The sequence below is a fragment of the Hesperophylax consimilis genome, chromosome 16 (genome assembly GCF_061612785.1).
Source record: "Hesperophylax consimilis isolate HC1 chromosome 16, BYU_Hcon_1.0, whole genome shotgun sequence".
In the NCBI taxonomy this organism is placed as follows: Eukaryota; Metazoa; Arthropoda; class Insecta; order Trichoptera; family Limnephilidae; genus Hesperophylax; species Hesperophylax consimilis.
The window spans coordinates 34,292,535-34,315,032 of NC_142851.1; the positions used below are offsets into that span (position 1 = coordinate 34,292,535).

Below are 22,498 nucleotides of genomic sequence, written 5' to 3' on the forward strand. Positions count from 1 at the left end.
ATAAATAATTTTGTACAAATAAAAACGCAATTCTTTCTAGAAAGACATAAAAATACAATATTGGATTGATTTGCCCATATTGATGTTGTTTATTTTTCATTGTTTTTTATGAAATACCTGATTAAATTTTCTTCATATTTTGTACTAGCTGAACCCCGCCACACGTTGCTGTCTGTGCAGAGAAACAAAAGCGCGTTTTGCTTTTACGTCCCACAGATGGCACTGTTTAAAAAAACATGTTTTGACCTGTCACAGGTGACATCTATATAATATAAGTATATAAAAACACGCGTATTCGAATGCAACGATGTGTCAAAATTTCAAAGCAATCTGTGAAGAACTTTCAGAGATTCAAGATTTTGAACAAACGAACATTTACGTTTTTATTTACATAGATATGTGCACTTTTATTCACCTCTTTCGCTAATTGGACACTTGCCCAGTTTTTGAGGTAGCGGATTAGTGAGAGTACTGTGTGTTGATTCACACATATGATTTCTCTCTGTATGGAACTGGTGAGAGACCACCATTCAGAACTGGAAAAGTTTCTTGAAACGGCTTTAGCTATGTTTTGTGACTAGATCTGAATAGCCAGCTTTCCAACCTTCCTGTTCTCTTCGCAACTTCATTTAGCCTCTCAACATTTTCCACTTAGGGGTGATAAAATAATACCCAGAAAATTGTTGCTTTAAAATCTACTGTAACCAGAGGCGGCTCTAGGAATCCAGAAGTGGAAGGTCAATTGAAAAAAATGAACATGAAATGATTATCATCACTATAAAATATTATAAAAGCGCCAATGTATGTAATTAATTTGCTGGTACAGTAGAACCTCGTTAATTCGAAATCCATGGGACATCAAAAATCAAATTTCGAATTAACGAATTCCCACGTAATTCGAAATTTTATGAAAAAAAAAAAAAAAACGGTAAAGTGGTATTTTAGTTGTAAATTCGTATTAATACCAATTATTTCTTTATTATCGCGGTCGATTACCGTAGCGGCCGGCTCTTCAAATTCAGATATTCGAAATAAATTCGTAAAAATATGATTTCCGCGTAAATCGAATTTTATCGGCAGTTTTTCGTCGCGGCCGGCCCTTTCAAGTTCAGATATTTTAAGTAAATTCATAAAAATATGTCATATTTCGGCGTGAATCGAAATTTTTCGGCCGATTTCCGTCGCGCCGTTTTTTTAACTCGGATATTCGAAGTAAAGTTAGTAATAATACGATATATTTCCGCGTAAATTGAAATTTTGTGTCCGATTTCCGTCGCGGTGGGCCCTTTAAAATTCAGATATTCAAAATAAATTCGTAAAAATACGATATATTTATGCGTAAATCGAAATTTCACGACCGACTTCCGTCACAGCGGACCATTTGAAATTCAAATATTCTAAATAAATTCTTAATATACGATACATTTACGCGTAAATCGAAATTACGCGGCCGAGTTTCGTTGCGGCCGACCCTTTAAATTCAGATATTTGGTGTAAACTCGTAAAACTCTGACATATATCCACGTAAAACGTATTTTCTAGGCCCTCCAAACTCGGATATTCAAAATAAATTTGAAAAAGTACGACATTCCAGTGTAAATCGATTCAGATTTACAAAATAATAATACTAATTAGTACGATATATAACCACGTAAAAATACATTTTTCGGCGTTTTACCGCCACGGCTGACTTTTAGATTCAGATTTACGAAATATTATGATTTATTTTCGCACAAATCAATTTTTTTTTTCCGCGTAAATCTAATTACAAGAACAAATTTTCGTGCGCGGACAAAAATAAATTTCGAATTACGAATTAACGAATTTCGAATTAAAAAAATTTTTGTATGAAAAAATTTTTCTGCGGAAATTTTTTTTGCAAAAATTTCGAATTATCGGGGTTCGAATTAACGGGGTTCTACTGTACTCGCATATTCTGAAGCAAATACAATACACTAGTACAATATTGTTCAATTATTTACACATATTGTTTTTTTTTCTTTTGAAATATCTTTTCCTATTAAAATTTTTTACTAAGAAATTGATATTTTCCTATTAAACTCCAACCTCAGCCTATTGTTTATAAGTAGATTTAAAAAGTAAACAATGAAAGCAAAACTACCTACACATTCATTTTATCGTACCCGCAAAACCACTGACAAAAATTACTTTTCATTTTTAACCTCTTTATTTTTCTCTCTTGTTACATAAACTAATTGTCACTGTATTTGTATATGTTTGTCATGATTCAATGAATTGACATTTTAAATTATTTCAAGAAAATTACGTCAGCAATGACAAACATAATTTGGCGAACTAATATTCAAGTTCAAGATTCACACAAAAAACTTTCGACTGACATTTTTTCACATCTCCGTCTGATACATTAATAATCCTAGGTCGTAGATCGTATCTCACTACGATCATGTCCGAAAACCTCTTAAAAATAAATTTTGTATGACACTAAGCATACGTCAGATATGATGGTGTTTACCTCCTCTTTCTGTATAGCAAAGAGAAAGAAAGGAGATTCTTTTGGCACAAAATTTAAAGTGACCCATTACCATGCTACCGGTACATACAATAGCTTCTCATTTGGACGCTAGATGGGACTGGAATGAATCGAAAAACGTATCTGTAGAAATATTAAAACTAAATTAATAATCGCGTAGTTTGTTAAATCCTTTTTTTATATTAATTCTATTGCAGCATATTTTTGGGAGGTCATTGACCAAATGACCTTCTTAGAAGAGCTGCCACTGACTGTAAACCAAATGTTATTCCCTATCATTAGTTTTTTGCAGGTTTCAACTGAAAAGTCATACAATCAATAATGTGTTAATTTTTTAGGCACAAAGCAGTCCAAAAATATGGAGATCACCAAAGACAAACTCAGCAAGCTGGACAACAAATCTGGCAAGATCCAGAAGGCCAAGAATGACATTTTGGAGGCCAAGAACCTCAAGGAGGAGATGAAGCGGGTGGGCGAGGAGATGAAGCAGAAGAAGCTGGAAGAGAAGCTGAAGAAGAAAGAGAAGAGTGTGAAGTTGGCAGCCTACCTAAAAGAGTGGAACAAGCAGAAGGAGGATTTAGAACTGGAGGATCATAATGTAAGTGTTTTTCCTTTACTTACATGATTCAAATGGTCGAAAAAAAACTAATTTTTTACAGATATTTTATTTTTATTTAAAATGTATAATTGAAACCAATATGTAATAAAGTTATGTCAGGGGACAAAATATTTAATTGAATCATTTTTCCGAGATAGGATCACACATCTTCGGATCTACCGGATCTGCCCTGATGATGGACACTGCAACGCTGTCCGAAACTTCGGCTAAAGAAGGAGTTAGCGCAACACGGCATAACACCCCAAAAACAAACAACAAAAATGCTTTTGGCCGTGAGAATCTAAAAACTTACTAGGATCACCAACTACATGGCGAGAGGCCCGTCGATGGAGACCCTTTTACCCTCTCCAACCAGACTTTCTCGACCCAACGCCTTGCACTCCAGTGGGAGGGATATATTCATACGACCGTCACTCCTGGACACACAGCTACCCACTGCTCATACCTTTTTCCTTCCCAGAACTTCCTAGAGTGAAATTATTATCCTGGGACCTCCTGTGTGTAGTTATCGTAAAATAATTATGTCTATTAGAAACTATTTATTTATAACATTTTAATTCCAGGCTCTTCCACAATCCATCCCCGTGGAGATTCCTGGCCTTCCAAACAAATACTTTGGTGACTTTGTGGCCATCCTGGAGTTCTTCCGGGAGTTCTCCAAGCCGCTGAAGCTACGCGACGCCTTCCACAACGGCGTGGACCTAGAGACGCTGCGACGTGCGCTTATTACCAAGGAGGTGGCAGGCCCGCTCAGCGACATCATGCAGGTGCTGCTGCAGGCCATCTTCTCGCTGCAGGATGACGAAGCTGAGGACTATAATGAAGATAATGTGATCCAAGATATTAATGGTAAGAACAAGAGAGGTAGTCGATTGTTGAGGAGCAAGTCAACTATTCAATTTCAAATCAATTCATTGTTCCAGTAAGTTGTCTTCCGAGAAACTAAACATTTGATATAAAGTTCTGTCTATTTTGTTTTTACGGTTTAATGAATATTTCAAAGCCCAGATCAGCTTGAGTTGAAAATAGTTTCATTGTCCAGACAGAAAACGGTTTTTTGTTGTTGAAAACGGTTGTGTCTGTTGTTTGATTTTCTAATTCGTTACAACTACACATTTTCAACCTGGAACATTATATCCATAAAGAGCTTTGAAAAAATGTTCATTTACTATCAGAAAATAAAACAAGACACCATGTCCTTTGTTCCACATGTTTAAATCAGAAATTTCAGTGAAAATTGGGTAGCATAGGTCAGTACCATAAATTCACTATCAAATTTCAGTTAAAGCTGGGTAGTACAGGTCAGTACCATGTATTAACTTATTTCACAAAATTAAAAAAGTAAAGCTAGTTACAAACAAAAAGCCATCTTTCATAAGTTTTCTTCTTTACCCTTCAGATATCGAAGAAACCCCTGAGGAGATCGGCATGACAGCCATGCGGGGAATCCAGCTGGCCACGGCCGCCTCCAAGTGGCCACAGACCTACATGGCCACACCGCTGAGCCAGCTACCCATCGACTCCCAGACCTATAGCGAAGTTCTAAGGTACGAACACATGAGTTTTATTCCACCCGAATTACCACTATTGGATTCCAAAATAATGGCTACCTCATGAAGATAGTCAATTGTTGGTTTATTTGGTATGCCTACTAAATTTTTTTGTCTACAGTTTGTATCACATCGAACATTCATATTTTGTTTAATCTGGTGCACCCCAGGGCTCTAATTTAAGTCCAGTGCAGTTTTCTATTTTTATAAATGACTAGTATTGACCTAAAACTATTCATTCTTTTATACACATAACATTTTAGACTCACTCTATTGTTTTTATCTGCAAGACAGGCTGAGTCTCAGCAACGCGTGGTGGGGTACAGCTAGTACATAAATAGAATTGTTGACATAACTCAAAATGATCATAACACCAACATCTCTCGCGCAGGCTACACCTCCTGGCTTCAGGCAGCAGCGGTGGCGATCGCTGCGTGAAGTGGCGCTACCAGCAGCGAGGGGGCTACAGCTCGCAGGACGACCCAGGCCTCTGGCTGAGGATCCGGAAACCGCACATCATCAAGGCGCTGTCACGAAAACACCTGACACAATTACCTCTCTGTAAGACATTTTATCTATTTTTTTAATGTGTTCTCTAGATTAGAAATTGTTTTGTGAATTTCTTAACATGCCATTCTTCCATATTATAATTTAATAATTTTTTTCAGCTTATAAAATAACAATCATCACCTGCCTCATAAACCAGATCCTGAGTTACGCCACCATCAGAGATCTCATTGAAGAAAAATTGGAGAAATCCAAAAACCTTAAGCTGGACTTAAAAAGTTTGCAGGTAATTTAAAATTTATTTTTATAAAATTATTATGTACATATTAACTTGAGTGTTTATTATCTATATACTTTAAAATAAATCTTTGAAACATCCCAGTAAATCCAAAGACAACCTCCCTGATGGAGCGGTAAAGATCCTCGACTTGAATCCAGAGGTTGCGGGTTTGAACCCTAGCATGAATTCAGAATCCAAACATCGCTTCGAATGGCTTTAGCCATGTTTAGTGACCCGATCTGAATAGCCACATACGTCCCAACCTTCTCTTTTTCTTTCTCCGGACAGTTGGGAGCAGTTGGCGCTCTTGTGTGGTATTCACTTTTCAATAAACATATATTTTTATTTTTTTTTAAGTTGGAGGCGGTTTACTTACGTTCCCCGCGAGCACTTAGGCCATAGGCCCATTGTACTATCTCCCATTTTACCTCATTCCCTTGCCAGTAACCCGGTCCCTTTTATGAAGTTCACCAGGGCTGTCATTGGATATGTGGCGATGTCTTCTGGTTCCACACTGTGTCTTCCCAGGTATCTGAGCCTTATTCCCAGCAGAGCGGGACATTGCCACCATAGGTGAATTGGAGTCTCTTCCTCCTCTTCACATTTCCTACAGATGTTGGTGTTTTCCACTCCCAACAGTTGCATGTGTCTCCTGAGATGGCAGTGTCCCGTTAATAGTCCTACCAGTTCCCTCAGTGAGTTTCTGTCCATATCGAGTAGTTGCCTGGTTCGGTTAGGGTCCGGTCCGTTTATGAGTACTTTAGATTGCCTCATTCCGGGTGCCTTCTTCCATTCCTTCCAGTGTTGGGATTTGACCCACCTCTTGATATGTAGTTTGGTGTGGCAAGCTGCTACTCCTACGGCCGGCTCAGATCCCGCAAGTGGTGCTTTCGCCCCTTTCCTTGCTAGTTCGTCAGCCCGCTCGTTGCCCTCAATACCTTTATGTCCTGGTACCCAGAGCAGGGTTACTTTATTGATGGTCGCCAGTTCTATTAGGATAGTCCTGCATTCCATCACCAGTCTGGAGTCGCATCGGTTACTTTCCAGTGCCATTAAGGCCGCCTGGCTATCCGAACATATGTTTATGTTCTTATTTCTGTACCCGATACTCATATTCTCCTGTGCGCAGGCTAAAATGGCTTTCATTTCAGCTTGAAACACAGTGCAGTGCATTCCTAGAGGTATACTGAGTTCCCTCTTAGATCCCTGTAGACAGACCCCGGCCCCTGTTCCTTCCTCCATCTTGGACCCGTCTGTGAACCAGATTAGTTCCTGTTTGGAGTTTGAACCTGGGACCGTGTCCCATTCCTCCCTTGTGGGGTACGTCACTTTAAACAGCTGTCCGAAGAAGTATTCGGCTTGCTTGCCGTCCTGCTTCATCCCAGCCGTCGGACTAATTGCCCTCAGTCTTATTCCTATCTCCGTGTGACTGTTACTGGGCAACTCTCCTCTCCATTGGCCATTGCAATGTAACCTGTAGGCTGCCGCCATCGCCGCCCCCTCTATTTCTATGTTTAGTGGGGGTAGGTTCAGCAGCACTCCCATGGCTAGTATTGGAGTGGTTCTCATGGCTCCTGTGATGCTTCTGCATGCAAGTCCCTGTATGTGATTGAGTGTGACCATCACTGTTTTCAGTGTTGTTCTCCTCCACCAGACCAGGGCTGCGTGCATGATCCTTGGTTTTACAACGGCTGTGTAAAGCCATTGCATCATTTTAGGTTTGAGACCCCACATTCTGCCGCAGATTCGCCTAGTTGCCCACATCAGAGCACAGGCCTTTCTGCCTACAGTTTCCACTTGGTTTTTCCAGCTCAGTTTGGCATCTATGGTGACTCCGAGGTACTTAACCGTGTCAGAGGGTTCTAATTCCTTTCCATAGAAGGTTGGATTGCTCCATCCTTCTAGTTTCCTTTTACGCGTAAAGATTACTAGTTCTGTCTTGTCTGGGTTGACTGACAGTCCTGTTTCTTCACACCATTCTTCCAGTGTTGCCAGTGTTGACTGTATAAGGCCTCGGGTTGTGTCTGCATCCCAACACCTTATTATGGTTGCAATGTCATCCGCTTACCCTTGCGTATATAGGCCCCTGTTGTTGAATTTCCGGATGAGGTTGTCCACCACCAGGCTCCACAGCAAGGGTTATAAGACCCCTCCCTGTGGACACCCTCGTGTCACCAGCACTTTGATGCTTACCTCACCCCTTGTCACCGTATAAACATATTTTATTATTATTATTCTGTTTCAGGTTGCAGAGAGGAAGCGTGAACTGGAGGTGATAGTCTCGCGGCAGAAGATCAGGCGCGACGCAGCGGCCAAGAAGGAGGAGGAGAAGCTGACGGGTGAGGCGCTGGTCGCACTGGAGGCACAGGCGCTGGAGGCTATGGAGGCCCTGACCAAGGAGTCAGAGCAGAAGAAGGAGGCCTACGAAAAGAAGCTGAGAAGCATGCAACAGGAGTGCTTCGGATATCAGAGCTATCTTGGTAAGAATTTATTATTATCTATTTAACTAATCACCATTGCATTAGAAAATATTGGCCACCCTCTAAATTTTTGTATGCCTACTTTTCGTCTACGATTTTTAATATCCCTGGAGTACCCCAGTGCTCTAATTTAGGTACAGTGTTTTTTTAGGTACAGTAGAACCTCGTTAATTCGAAATCCACGGGACATCAAAAATCAAATTTCGAATTAACGAATTCCCACGTAATTCGAAATTTGATGAAGAAAAAAAAACGCCGAAAATCGATTTTCTCAGCCGCCTCTTCAAATCCGGGTGGTATTTTAGTTGTAAATTCGTATTAATACCAATTATTTCTTTATTTTCGCGGCCGATTACCGTAGCGGCAGGCCCTTTAAATTCAGATATTCGCAATAAATTCGTAAAAATGCTATATATTTACGCGTAAATCGAGATTTCGCTGCCGATTTCGGTCGCGGCCTACCCTTTAAATTGAGATATTCGTAAAAATACGATATATATCTGCGTAAAACAAGAATTCGCGGCCGTATTCCGTCGCGGCCGGCTCTTTAAATTCAGATATTCGAAATAAATTCGCAAAAATACGATATATTTCCGTGTAAATCGAGAATGCGCGGCCGATTTCCATCGCGGCCGACCCTTTAAATTCAGATATTTTATGTAAATTCGTAAAAATATGATATATTTCCGCGTAAATCGAATTTTATCGGCAGTTTTTCGTCGCGCCCGACCTTTGTTCAGATATTTGAAGTAAATTCGTAAAATATGTCATATTTCGGCGTCAATCGAAATTTTTCGGCCGATTTCCGTCGCGCCGTTTTTTTTAACTCGGAAAAAGTACGAAATTCCAGTGTAAATCGATTCAGATTTACAAAATAATAATACTTATTAAGACGATGTATAACCACGTAAAAATACATTTTTCGGCGTTTTACCGCCACGGCTGACTTTTAGATTCAGATTTACGAAATATTATGATTTATTTTCGCAAAAATCAAATTTTTTCGAATTACACGAACAAATTATCGTGCGCGGACAAAAATAAATTTCGAATTACGAATTAACGAATTTCGAATTAAAAAGATTTTTGTATGAAAAAATTTTTCTGCGGAAATTTCGAATTATGCGTTTTTTCGAATTATCGGGGTTCGAATTAACGGGGTTCTACTGTAGTCATTTTTTGCTACAATCTACAATTTTGCCAGATTTTTGTATGTCAAATTCAGTAGTCCACTGCGTAGACTTGAGTACCCAGCTTTGTACTCTTACTTTTACACACTCAGTTACTGTACCACCAACTAGCTTGCTAGGGTTGACCATTTTACCAGTCACCAGGATTCATTTTTTTGTTTGAATAAGTTAATCAAAATGGAGTCTTCTCACAAGTGTAAACATGATACCTTAACTTCAAACTAAAATAATTTTACTTTTAAAAAAGATCGATTGAGGCGTTTGATTTTACAATATACCTGGTTTCATTTTTAGCACATTTCGTATGTATGCACTATATCTGCTGCTTTCACTCATTGGACACTTGTCCGGTTTTGGGGTGGCGAATTAATAAGAGAGTACTGTATTACTAAGCTATCACACTAACCTTCAGTCTCGTCGTATTTCTGCACTACATTTTTTGTTTGTTTTGAAATTATAACATTGTTAAGAGATGGTATTCGCTTTGTGTGAACTGTTGATTACCCCAAGTAAATAAATGATTATTTGCAGGTTCCGACAGGGCGCACCGCCGCTACTGGGTGTACGAGACCATCAGTGGGCTGTTCATCGAGCACGACGAGAGGTTCAGCGGCATCTGCATCGACACTCCAGTGCAACCAAACCCCTCGCTGGCCACCGCTCCCCCCGAGGCCGCCCTCAGCTACGTTCAAAAACTCTTTGAAACTGAAGTCGGAGGTTAGTCACTTTTTAGAGTAAATAGAGTGACGATACGTTACTAAGCTTAATTTAAAGATGTTCCCCCATAAAAAACTGTGTATGGGGAGAGGGAATTATTATTTTTTTTTTTAAAAGATAGACAAACATTCCCGGGTTACAAATAACCTGACAGTATTTGAAAAAATCCTGCTACCATCACAGTAAGCGGAAAATTTTGCTTGTGTTGTGATGGAGGACTTAGCCAGTCGAGGAATTGAACACACTTAGCCTAGGTGGGACCCAAATGCATTGTCAACTCAGCCATCAACCGGTCGGCCGACACATTCGCACAAAAGGTTGGGAGAAGGTTAAGTTAATGTTTAAATAACGATGGCATGAATTTATCTTCTCCTTAGAAATCTTTAAAATTTCAGCGCAGCGATACAATACAGTGTTTAGTATTTTTGTAAAATTTAAAAAAATCTTTTTTCCTTTTAGGTTACAGTGACAAAGAAAATGATGCTGAAAACAGTCTATCCAAAAAACTAGAAGCCGTCAAGTCCCCCAAGAAGAGTGCCGCCTCAAGTGTCCCCGAGAACAACCTCAAGCTGATGCGTGAGCTGCTCATGTGTACGGCCAACCCGACTAGCTGCCCCGTGCACTCCAACACGCATCCCCGCACGCGCTGGACCTTCCTCTACTCCCCCGAACACATCGACCAACTCCTCGGCTCTCTGAATAAGAGGGGCATCAGGGAAAATGATCTCAAGCAAATCATAGAAATAGAAAAGGATATCATTGTGAAGTACATCGCCAAGTGTCCGGCCAACCAGTTGAACCCAGCTCATGAGGTAACTTGAACATTTGTGTGTTTTCTATATTATATCTAAATAACACACTTAAACCGCTATACCTTTGAAAATAATACATATACAGTAGAACCCCATTAATTCATGGGGTGAGGTTTGTCTGGGTCTTGGCGGCGGATTCGTCCACCCACCTACCGCATAGCAGGCCGGATCAGGAGACTGATTGAGGGAGACCTTTAGACCTCTCTAGCTGAACTCTCTCGACCCATCTCCTTGCACCGCAATGGAAGGGGTTGATTCATACGCCCGTCGCTCCTTGACTCACTGGCCACCAGATTCCGACCTAACCTAACCCAACCCTCATACCATTTTTCTTCCCAGAATTTCCTCTTCTTTTCTTTAAAGTACTCTCCATTCAGAATTCCCAAAGGACAGTGTGTGAATCAAATGTAAAAAAAAAAAGTTGAACACCGATAATTAAAAAAATGCATAATTAGAAATTTTTACTATGAATACTTTCCCTTACCAATAAACGTGTTTAACACGTTGACTGCCAACTACAAGATAACTCATAGATTGTGTTCTTTGCTAGGACACCGACCACGAGATAGCTCCTAGTGTGTTTACTTGCCATATTCGCTAAAATACGATAAAATTCGTAGTATATCAGTGCTAATATGGATAGATGGCTTCTGGGAAGAGAACAAAAAATCAATGCTGGCTCACAGAGCAGAAAATTTATTGATAAATGAACAGAAAATATAATTATAACAAATTAGAGTTTTTAATAATATAATATGATTAAATGAAATTGGCTTTTTAGACCGGAATTTTGAAAATTGCCGTGGCAGTCAACAAGTTAAAATTTTAAAACACATTTATTAGTACCTTTATTAGGGCCTTTATCTATCTATCCTTTATTTAGACTAAAAACTCTTATAATTGGTAATGAGTATGTAGGACAGTCAGGAGACTAATGTCCGTTTATTTATGTTCTCGGATGCCTCTATAAAGTTTATGAGCCATTACCATCAGAGCCATCTATGCTACGTAGATGGAACTATCAAACATTGCTTCCACATGCACTCAGGCACATACTATTTACATATTGGAACATTCTTAGTTCTCCTGTCAATCCCCACTGATTGACGTGTCTGTACCCTCCCTAGGCCCTGTTGGCGGTAAAACCGGAGGCCCAGACCCGCATGACAAAGAAGTACGTGGACTCGAATCTCAGCTTCCCAGCAGGCACCGACACCTCAGAGGTGCTGGAGATGTCACTGCGGGATGCCGTCATTGATCTGGAGGAGAAACTCTTCATGGGATGCCTCGGAGAACTCCAAATCAAGGTATGTCATCTGTTCTTATTATGTATCTCATTACTCATAATTCAAATTTTATTCTTCATAAGCCTTCTGGCGTCACCAGTGGTGGTTCAGAAATTCAAAGGAAAATATTATATTTATACAGGGTTTTCCAATAAGAGGTGTTATTTTGATATTCAAAGAAATTTTTCCCGTAAAAGATCAATGGTTTCGTTGCAAAGTAAACATTGTCCAGATCAATACCATCCAATTCCGGCCATAAAAAATCATTAATCATCTCTCGATAGCACAATCCATTCACCGTAACTGTTGCTCCAGCCTCATTTTCGAAAAAGTAAGGTCCAATGACTCCGCCGGACCATAAACCGCACCAAACAGTCACACGTTGAGGATAGAGAGGCTTTTCAACAATAACTCTTGGGTTTTCCGAGCCCCAGATGCGACAATTTTGCTTGTTGACGAAGCCACCGAGGTGGAAATGGGCCTCATCACTCAAGATGATTTTTCGATAGAATTTTAATATGTATTTAATAATAGTGAATTTTAATAATTTCAATGTGTTGTTGAAAATTTTCGACACAGATATCGGCCGTTATTTATTTTGCATGACGTCACAGGAACAAGTTCGGACATAGACAGGTCATAACTACTGTGAAGTAAAATAACATTTAACTTCTTTACTTCAATAAATATACTATCGCGGCGTACAAAGATTATCTTGTTTTGGTATAGGTTATTGGATTTCACTCTCAGGAGGTTTGTGTTGTTTTGGTTCTTTTGTGTGAAGTTTTTTTTTCATGTTTCTATAACACACAACAAGGGAATATCGAGTTGCTCTTCGACTATATTCAACTGTATTTTTCAGTCGCGTGGATTTTTAAGGCAGAATCTAATTGCACTCTGTTTATAATGTGCTAATATTATTATGATGCAAGTTTGTTTTATTTTCACATATATTTAAGGGGGGTTCACTGCACAAATGCACTTGAGAGAAAGCTGCCACTGAACGTCACAAACTTTGAACATAGACCTCTGTTGAATTTCTCAATTGCCAATTCTTTCATTTTCAGTCATTTTTTATTTATTATTTTTTTTGGTTATTTTCAGTCATCAGCCCAACTCATCTGTACTCAACCTCTGCCTCTCCTTGAAGTCCCTCTCTGCCATTTGAGTTTGTAACGATATTTATATTATTTGTTGTGGTTGCAGGACCGTGCTTCGTGGAGAGAGTCAATCATGAAGCGCGGCTACGACAAGCAGTGCCACACCCTGACCTGGGGCCCCCAGAGGACCCTGACCGATGACCTGCACATTATCAACGGGAAGACCAAAGTGGACGCAGGTAAGGTCTTTAACCTTTTAAACGCCAGTAGGTAGAAGTGTAGCTGTGCACAGCAGGCCAAGAATGCGAGTTAACTCGCTCTTGGCACAGAAGCGGTTAACAATAAATCGTGATATTCTGAACAACTTTCTGAATTCTGTTTCTCTAAGCTCAAATGGATTCAATTGATCGCATGCACAACGTCATTCAGAATTAGTCAACATCTTATTGATATAGTGTTTTTTCGATCGACCGTGCTTCTGAATCCCCCATTTGTAATGGACAGTTTAAGTTCCTTAATTTTTCATGCAGTAATACAAGCTAGTTAACCGAATTTTTTTACTAAATCCTACTGTCATTACTCACCAGAAGCAAATGCTGCAGCCTACAAAGAGCCGGGATACTTCCTGGGCGCCACCGGCACAGCTGACATCACAGAATCTGATGATGAAGAAGACACTAAGGACGCCAGCACTGTCAAAGATGACCTGCCCATTGTGAAGGACCTAGCCTCGGCCCTCCTACAATTGGGCCAAGCTGTGATGCAGAAGTACCTGAAAAGACCTCTTGGTAACAACAAAATTACCTGTACTTTTACTGTCTCTATTTCTCCTACCTCGATAATTTGGCTGGCTTCTTTCTCCTGGTCCGTCCATCAGGTGGGATGTCTTGTCTTCTCTTCCTACCACCATAAATATCTCAGATTCAACAATATCGGTACATCCTTAATGTTAATGGACGAATCCTGACATGGTATATTGTTGACCTATCCAGGCTACGACGAGAAAGAGCGCCTCAAGGACTCCACCAAGTTCCCACTTGACTTCGACGCGCTCCGCCGCTGGGAGACGTCCCTGATGGAGTGCAGCAGCTTTGCGCAGGTGATGCTGCACCTCATCACTCTGGACAACAGCGTGCTGTGGTCCAAGTCCATCCTCAACGCCAACTGCCGGCTGTGTCGCCGCCGCAACGACCCCGAGAACATGCTGCTGTGCGACGCCTGCAACAAGGGACACCACATGTACTGCCTGAAACCCAAGCTAACTGTAAGTCACGTACAAACCTACTAAACAAGTCTATCGTGAACTTCATTTTCACAGAGGACATCAAATCATTCCACAGCCGACCCGTTCTCTCGTGACAAATGTCAACGTTTCAATTGGATAATTTGTATAGGGCCTTTTTGTGAAAATCACCTCAAGGGCGCTGTACAAATATTACCTAGTCTATACATATCTAATTTTAAAAGTAAAGTTAAATAATCATCCTTCTGGAAAGTACTTAGTCGTATCAAAGACATCGTCAACATGATACTACATTCCAGGCACTGATAATACCTAGAGCCGTTTGGCTCCGGGCCTGCCCTGATCCCAGACTGGAATTTGGCCTTCTCCACTGACTTTGGTTCCACACATTCTATCTTTTCCTCCTTCTGCCTCTGGGTCGTCTCCACTGGAGGACCCACACATTCCTCTCATCGGGCATTCCCTCAACAATACCGGCCCATCGCAGTAGTCTTTGCCAATTTATATACATCTATCTAAATAATACGAGAATGGTCCTGTAATGGTAATAGTTAGTGAACTCCGAATCTGAGTGCGTGAAATCAAGATCTGTTTTTGTCTCTCCTGGAAAGTTGCAAATGTAACTTCAATGGAGATTTATTATCTTTACCCTTTCAAATGTTCGCTTAAACACATCTGGTTTTCTTTTTAATTGTAGAAAGTACCTGAAGGAGACTGGTTCTGTCATCAATGCAAACCCAAAGAGAAAACGCCACAGAAGAGAAACCGAAAGGTCTTCAACTTCAAGGAAGAGGACTCCATTAGCGAAATCGAAGACGACAACGACGGGTAAACATATAACACTTGGACTTTACTGTGATAGATACAATGAGCTCAGACGGCTTCTTAACAGGCGCGGTAGGAATAATCTGGACCTCGGTCTTAAAGTTGCAATTCTATTTATTATGCCTTCAGTCCCTTATCGACAGCTATGTCCATCTATGGGTAGCTTTTTTAACTACACTATCTAGTGCCATCTATGTGTATCATCCCAAACTACTCTACAGGTTATCACAGTTTCTCTCGTTCCTAAAATATAAACACATTCATTCCTAGAACAAAACAACCAAACAGAACTAAGATCTGTTGGTGGAGTAATCGGAATCTTGTGCGAAAGGGAGAACAAAATGAGTAAAAAAAAGTGCCAAGTTAAGTTCAGTAGAACCCCTTTTAATTTGAACCCTGATAATTCGAAATTTTTGCTGAAATAAAAAGTCCCCAGAGAAAATTTTTAAATTCATAATTTGTTTTGGCCCCTGGACGAAAATTTGTCCGTGTAATTAGAAAAAATTCAACCTTTAAACGGACCGTTTGGTGAAAAGGGTGCTTACTCTTCAAGATAGATTAAAAATTGTCAAAAAATATCCCCGTGAAAAACGCATTTAAGAATCGCGGCATTTTTACTTAGGACGTGTTCTTTCACAGAATTTGAACAATTCATGATATTTCAAAGTTGATATTCAATTTCTATGAAAGTTCTATTCAAGTTCTTGGATTATTTCAGTTTTGTGAAACAACTGGCTAATAATGTTATAATAATAGAACTTGAATAGAACCTTCACAGAACTTGCAAATCAACGTTGAAATTTCATTCGTGAAGTAACCATATTGTTTTAGAATAGTGAACCTCTAATTTCAAATGTAGCATTTTTTTTTTCAATATTTCCAAAATCATAGTTTATTTCACTGTATTAATAAAAGAATATAACGTTAAGTTAAAATGTATTGTGGTGTGGTTGTGGGTGTGCAGCTCGGAAGGCAGCGTGAGCGTAGCGCTGTGCACCGGGTGCAAGTCGGGCGGGGCGCTGGTGCAGTGCTCCGTGTGCGCCGACGGCTGGCACTCGGAGTGCCTGCCGGCCCTGCCGCAGCGCCGCCAGGCATTCTCCTGTCCCGCCTGCACCAAGCCCAAGCACAAGGCCAACCACAAGGCCAGTCACAACAGAGGTGAGTCACCCCCTCCACTCACAGCTATCACTGAACTAGATTATATAAAATTACCACTTTCACATTTCTGAAGGCAGACTACTGAAGACTGCAAATCTGGAAAATACTCTATAATATATATTTTATTTTTTATACACCCAAATGGCGTTTCACATCATTAGGATAGATATTATAACCACTCAGGCCTCTGGCTTATTGACTTATATTTCTTAAAGACGCTGTCAGAAAATTTAAATTTTCCATTATTTCCGCTTCGCAAATAAAATCCAAATAGATGTAATAGCTGAATGAATCCGAAAACTTAAAACTGTTTTTGAAAGTTGATGAAATACTATTATTCAAAATAAACATATAATTTTTTAAATATTGATATTTTGGAATCAAACATAAAAAACATTTTTTTCATTTCATTACTTTTTGTCATTAACACTAAACTAAAATTACTGATAACGAAAAAAACACATGTTTTACTTACTAGACAGGTGTAATTATAAACATTACTGCCACCTCACTTTTTTGTTGTTACATATAGAAATTTCATAATTTTTTTTCTTTTACTTTTTTTCTTATTTACCTTTGGTTACATATAGGTATTTTAATTCTTCTGTGGTTAACATTTGGATTTGAATATAAAGCGTGTTGTTTTCTCTTTCTAACACCATTTAGTTTATATGTCTCACCATGACAGTAAGGGAGAAAATGATATCTATGAGACCGTATGAGCTGTTCCGAAAAGTGAACAAATTAACTCTGCGGGTAAGAGCTGTTTGTTGGCAAAACCAAACAAATTGGCCTGAGGGGTTAAGTGGCTAACTGATTTGGCAAAAATGTTAGTTTGCTACTTGTCGCTTTTAACTGACAATATATGGATTTATCAATAGTAAACTGGAAAATGCTTAAAAGTAATAAAATAGCAGAACTTAATCTTAATAACAACAAAAACGTGATTAAATATTATATTTAAAAAAATTAAAATCTAAACATTCTGCTGATTGATTCTAGTACACAATTTATGAAGGCGGGAGAAGTTTTCCATTTATGTATTAATATAAGTGCGTGATGTAGCAGTGGTGTATTTATGTACATGTATTGTGTGTTATATGATGCATTTATCTGTAGAAGTGGAGCGCGGAGTGCGCCGCTGCGCAGCCAGTGCCATGACCAACCTCAACCATTACGCTAAGATGCTAAAGAACACGCCACGCCAACAAAGCGGTTCGTTCTCACGACCATTAGCCAGTATTACCAGCCAATTAGCCGACACCTGGCAACATCGCCTTTCATCCATCTCATCTGCTAGTCTCTAACAACTTCCCAGCCTTCCTCTTCCCGCTACCTTCAGCCTTAGTGTACGAACACAAAGAACGCGTGTTTCGGCTTTCAGATTACCAGCACTCAGTGCCTGAGTCCGCCGGAGAAGATAGGCGCCGAGTTGTGGACACATAGAAGGCCGGTTAAATCCGCGCCATTTGCGCGGTAGCCTGATAGCAGCTGTCAGTTTTAACAAAATGTCAAGCTCGTCGGAAGAAGATTTTTTACTTTTGTAGAATTCTTTCTTGAAATTAAGAAATAAAACAATTGGTATTCATCCAATTAATAGTAGTAGAAAAAGTCATGGTGAATATCATCACTTGTTTAGTGAGCTTAAGGCGGACGAAGAAAGATTTTTAAATATACCTTATTTCACTCGTGACATTTGAGGTTATTATAAAATTTTCTTAGTTCGTACCGTTTTCATTCATATCCTTACTGATTTCTTTCCAGCACTTGTCGACAACATTTCTGTTGTTATGTAAACTTATTTTATCCCAGATCGGCGATTTGTTAAAAACAGCAGCAATTAGTAAGTCGCTCATTTTGACAGGACTTGTTTATTTATGTTTTGACACTAGCTTCCAAAACAAGCTTCACTAACCGGCCGCACCGGCGAGCCGGAATTAAGAATTCATTCCGGTAAAGCTTCTCGGCGGGCCAGCGCGCGGACATAAATCTGAACCTGCCTTCACTATGTGCGTTCTCACACGTTTAGATACAAACATTCTTGTCGGCGCGCCTGCGCCAGTCGGCCGCTTACTCGCCGGCTAATCTGAAAGCCGAAACACGCGTTCTTTGTGTTCGTACACTTACACTACATACGCCATGGTCCCACTGCAGTTGGGACTCCTGTGCAGTATTCACATCAGAGAAATGATTTTTTCTCTCATTTAATATTAAAAAACTTAAATATGAAAATTAAAAGATTTTTATGGTTTTATATTATTTTCATAAAGCTAAATAAGTGTCCTTCACAATGAATCTACATAAATATAGTAATATGGCTTGAACAAACACAAGAAGTCTGTTGTAAATCGATGATGCTTGTACTATAGCGACGTACTTGTCCACATAAAATAAATATGTTTGCAAGTGACGAAACGACAGGATGGAATAATTATTTACGTACATTATTTCAAGTGATAAGAATACGTCAGCACTCGACGGGTACATATTTCAGATAACCGCTAGGGATATGCCGGCATTCAAGCGCTTAATAAAGTTGTTTTAAATCCATTGATTCATAGTACCAGGTCTTTTAAAGTATAACACATTCAAAAGGAGAACTAATTTTTCTAATTTCTAGTTACTTCAAAAACCACTTCACAGTCCTAAAGGTTGCATTCCTGGAACAAAATCCTTGCTTCATCTGTTTTCATGCATTCACTTCTATTATTCTCACTCTTGACATCACCGGACCGTATTTTCAATCCACTTCATCGACCTATTGGTGGCCTGACCCTATTCTTCACCCATCCAATGTGAAAAATATCTCCAGCGTCCCTTATTTAACTCTATGCACGCGGCCGTATCAACTGTTGTTACGGCAAAAAGTCCATACTCACACGCGGCCGTATCAACAGTTGATACGGAAACTTTGAATGCCGATATTCCAGCGGTCTTTTGACATAAATTTATTTCCCGCTCGCTTGAACATTTGTAGAACTATCACGATGCTGACATCTACAAGAATTTCTCGAAAATAAAATTGTGTTTCATTTAAAAACATCGATAATCAAGTGAGTCTCTTTGCGCCTTCGAGTGCCATAGTTTACAATTTTGTCAACGGATGGCGTTAGTTCAATTTTGTTATTATTTTGTGACATAAAATTTACGTCTCCAGTTTTAGAAAAAGTTTTCATAACAAAAAATGATAAGTGCTCATAGTGTTCCACTTGTGTCTATCAACGCAGTGGCCTAATTACACACACGCCGAGCGAATGGCGGGACCACATTCAAAAGATACGGTACGTCTTTGTATGAAATTTTATGATTTTGTTTTTATAAACATCCAAGAGTGTTGACACACGAGGATTTGTTATCATATTGTGGAGAATAATTTGTTCTGTCTATATAGTCCAATAAATCATGCCAGAATGCTATAATTTGACATTTAATTGCGTGCATAGGTATTTGAAAATATGTACCGCGTACGGGTATAGATAAAACGGAGCAAATTAACGCGTTCAAAAGGTTAATCCTATTATTCACGCTACCGTGGAGTCTTGGCTACAGTTGGAGTCTTTTCGGTCTCATTATTTCTAGGTTGATTGGCCGATTATCATTCTCAATTTATCATCACATCATCATTCCCAAACATCATTTAACACTTCCACTGGCTTCAATGGTTTTGGTACTTACCTTCATTATATAAAGTTAATAAACAATAATATCCAAAACCTCGATAAAACCCTCCAATCATAAACTTGCAATTAATTATTTGCTTTCATTATAAAAATAATAATCGTTTTTAAATCACTTAAAATTGCATGTTTCCATTATTTTCCTACACTTAACATAAAATAAGTACAATCATCCGTTTTCGGATTCGATCATCAGTTATATTTTTGTAATAAATCCACTGCATTTATTTATTGAATAATAAAAAATATTATAAACAAAAATTGCCCACTGATAATAAATTAAATGACGTGTGTTTTTCCACTTTTACAAGCCAAGTCCTTTTCTCAAAGTGCAAGGTTTATTCGTAAATCTGCTGTGAGGTTTAGTTTCCACAGACTGAGTGAAACAGCAACTCTGTTTTAAAGTAATGTATTTATTTCCACAATCAACCGGTTTCGGAAGAGCCCTCCTTTGTTAAAACAAAAATATATATAATTTAAAAATGCATAATTAGTGTTTGGTCTTTAATTACTGGTGACTTGGGAAATATTAATATAATTAGGAGACCAAATTGTTGTTTTTTAGTCAATTATGGAAAACCACAATGTAGCTTTTTTTACGAACTTGCAATATTTAGTACTGTTAGACTTACGTTTTTATTTTTCGTAGATTCAGAAGACAGCGTCGAAGAAAGTTTGGTGGTGAAATCGAAAAGGAAACGCCAGTCCAAGGAATCTTCGCCCGTTGAACAAATAAATGGAATCTCCAAGAAGCCCCGTCGAAGCAATTCAGCGATACGTAAGTGTTTTATATCACCACAAAAACAATCTTGAAATTGACTGACAAAACCATTTTTGTGAAAACCACCTCTAACTACTGTTTTTTCCCGCTAATAATTGATCTGTCAAACTGACTCCTTGTCTTTGGTACATTATATTACAAGATGGAACACATTTAAAATGTTATATTGAGTACCTACCCTAATTTATTTCAATATGATTGTTAGTATTTTTAAAAGATGTTGCGTATACTGACACATTATTTCCGGATTTAGTGCACTCAGATTATGTGGTAAGACGCTGTGCGGCGGACGCCCTGAACAATATACATCACTACACCAAATTGCTGAATCGAAAGCTCCACGATGACTGTGGTTTGTCTTTACCCAAAATTAAATGTTACTCTATGCTATGTGCTTCGTTCTTTTTGTTAATGTTATTATTTCCTTTTCAGTAGGATGAAAGGGACTGTTATTTATTTTCAGTTATTATTTCCTTTTCAGTAGGATGAAAGGAACTGTTATTTATTTTCAGATATTATTTCCTTTTCGGTAGGATGAAAGGGACTGTTATTTATTTTCAGTTATTATTTCCTTTTCAGTAGGATGAAAGGAACTGTTATTTATTTTCGGTTATTATTTCCTTTTCAGTTGGATGCAAAGGACTGTTATTTATTTTCATTTATGTGCGCTGTCTTTGTAATCTGGACCTTGTGCATGAAATTATAAGTTCTTTGCTGCATGCAAATTATTATTTTTAAACTGCAATAATATGAATACATATTTAGAGGCTAATTTCATTTTGTTTGTAGTAGTGGTGTAACAATTTAGATTCCGATGCATCTTGATGCTCTATTTATGAGAATATTTTAAGGTTATTGTAATCGTCGATTATTTGTGTTCCATAATATTTCATCAAAATGAAAATTCAACACACCTTTAAAATTTGATATAGCGTCATTAAAAGTGAAGAAACAAAAACTAGGTTTAATAGTTGCCTGTGTAACCTATTTAACCTAGTTTTTGTTTCATCACTTTTCATGACTTTATATCACTTTTTGGAGGTGTGTCGAATTGTCATTTTGTTGACATACCCGGTCACCGTTCTATCTACATTTCAAATAGTTATGTAAATTATTCTTAAATTTTCTCTTTATTCTACTTGGTACTTTATAAATTTAGATATCAACTTATTTATTTTCATTTTGGGAGGTGGGTTTAGGTACCGTCGCCCGGGAACCTTTTATTGGATAACCAACATTATCATTTTATGGATTATTATTAATTATAAGAAAATGAGAATACGGAACTGAGAATTTACAACTCTTTGGTATTGCTACATTGTAGCAAAATATAAAATAAATTTAAATTACATAAGTTTTATCACCAACCGACAGCGTTCTGAATTCATGTTCAATTTGGAATCAATCATCAATTTATTGACAACAAAGCATTCTAATAATGTTTGGGTTATTTTGCCAGAATCTGAGAACAGCGACGAACCAGTCGTCTCCGCCAAGGGGCAGAAGAAGCGCGCCTCAAAGGAACCTACGCCAATCACCAACGGATTGACCAACGGCAAAACGCACACCAAGAAGTCCAAACACGCCCCCGAAGACACTTCCACTCCAAGAAGAGCGTCCGCCCCTAATGCCTCGCGTTTATTAATCGGTGAGTTCATTCTAATTGACTATCGCCATAGCTTAATAATAAGAGTTTATTCCAGAATGTATGCAGAGGTACTGCAATGTGATACATCACATATTTTGAAATAACAGAAAATA

General features: G+C 38.7%; 1 protein-coding gene across 2 annotated transcripts in view; it reads left to right on the forward strand.

The window, feature by feature from the left end:
• The window catches only part of Acf (ATP-dependent chromatin assembly factor large subunit), a 36,546-nt gene that overhangs the window by 9,252 nt on the left and 4,796 nt on the right, over nucleotides 1–22,498 (forward strand). Inside the window, exons 5-21 of one of the 2 annotated variants that reach the window (XM_089641201.1) lie at nucleotides 2,851–3,110; nucleotides 3,695–3,980; nucleotides 4,531–4,678; nucleotides 5,073–5,242; nucleotides 5,350–5,474; nucleotides 7,714–7,948; nucleotides 9,670–9,855; nucleotides 10,315–10,667; nucleotides 11,795–11,974; nucleotides 13,160–13,292; nucleotides 13,641–13,841; nucleotides 14,046–14,317; nucleotides 14,994–15,124; nucleotides 16,086–16,279; nucleotides 17,399–17,494; nucleotides 20,606–20,734; nucleotides 22,197–22,385. In XM_089641201.1, the coding sequence (XP_089497327.1) occupies nucleotides 2,851–3,110; nucleotides 3,695–3,980; nucleotides 4,531–4,678; nucleotides 5,073–5,242; nucleotides 5,350–5,474; nucleotides 7,714–7,948; nucleotides 9,670–9,855; nucleotides 10,315–10,667; nucleotides 11,795–11,974; nucleotides 13,160–13,292; nucleotides 13,641–13,841; nucleotides 14,046–14,317; nucleotides 14,994–15,124; nucleotides 16,086–16,279; nucleotides 17,399–17,494; nucleotides 20,606–20,734; nucleotides 22,197–22,385 (3,288 nt within the window). The remainder of the gene's footprint in view (nucleotides 1–2,850; nucleotides 3,111–3,694; nucleotides 3,981–4,530; nucleotides 4,679–5,072; nucleotides 5,243–5,349; nucleotides 5,475–7,713; nucleotides 7,949–9,669; nucleotides 9,856–10,314; nucleotides 10,668–11,794; nucleotides 11,975–13,159; nucleotides 13,293–13,640; nucleotides 13,842–14,045; nucleotides 14,318–14,993; nucleotides 15,125–16,085; nucleotides 16,280–17,398; nucleotides 17,495–20,605; nucleotides 20,735–22,196; nucleotides 22,386–22,498) is intronic. The other variant, XM_089641202.1, reaches the window with a different exon arrangement.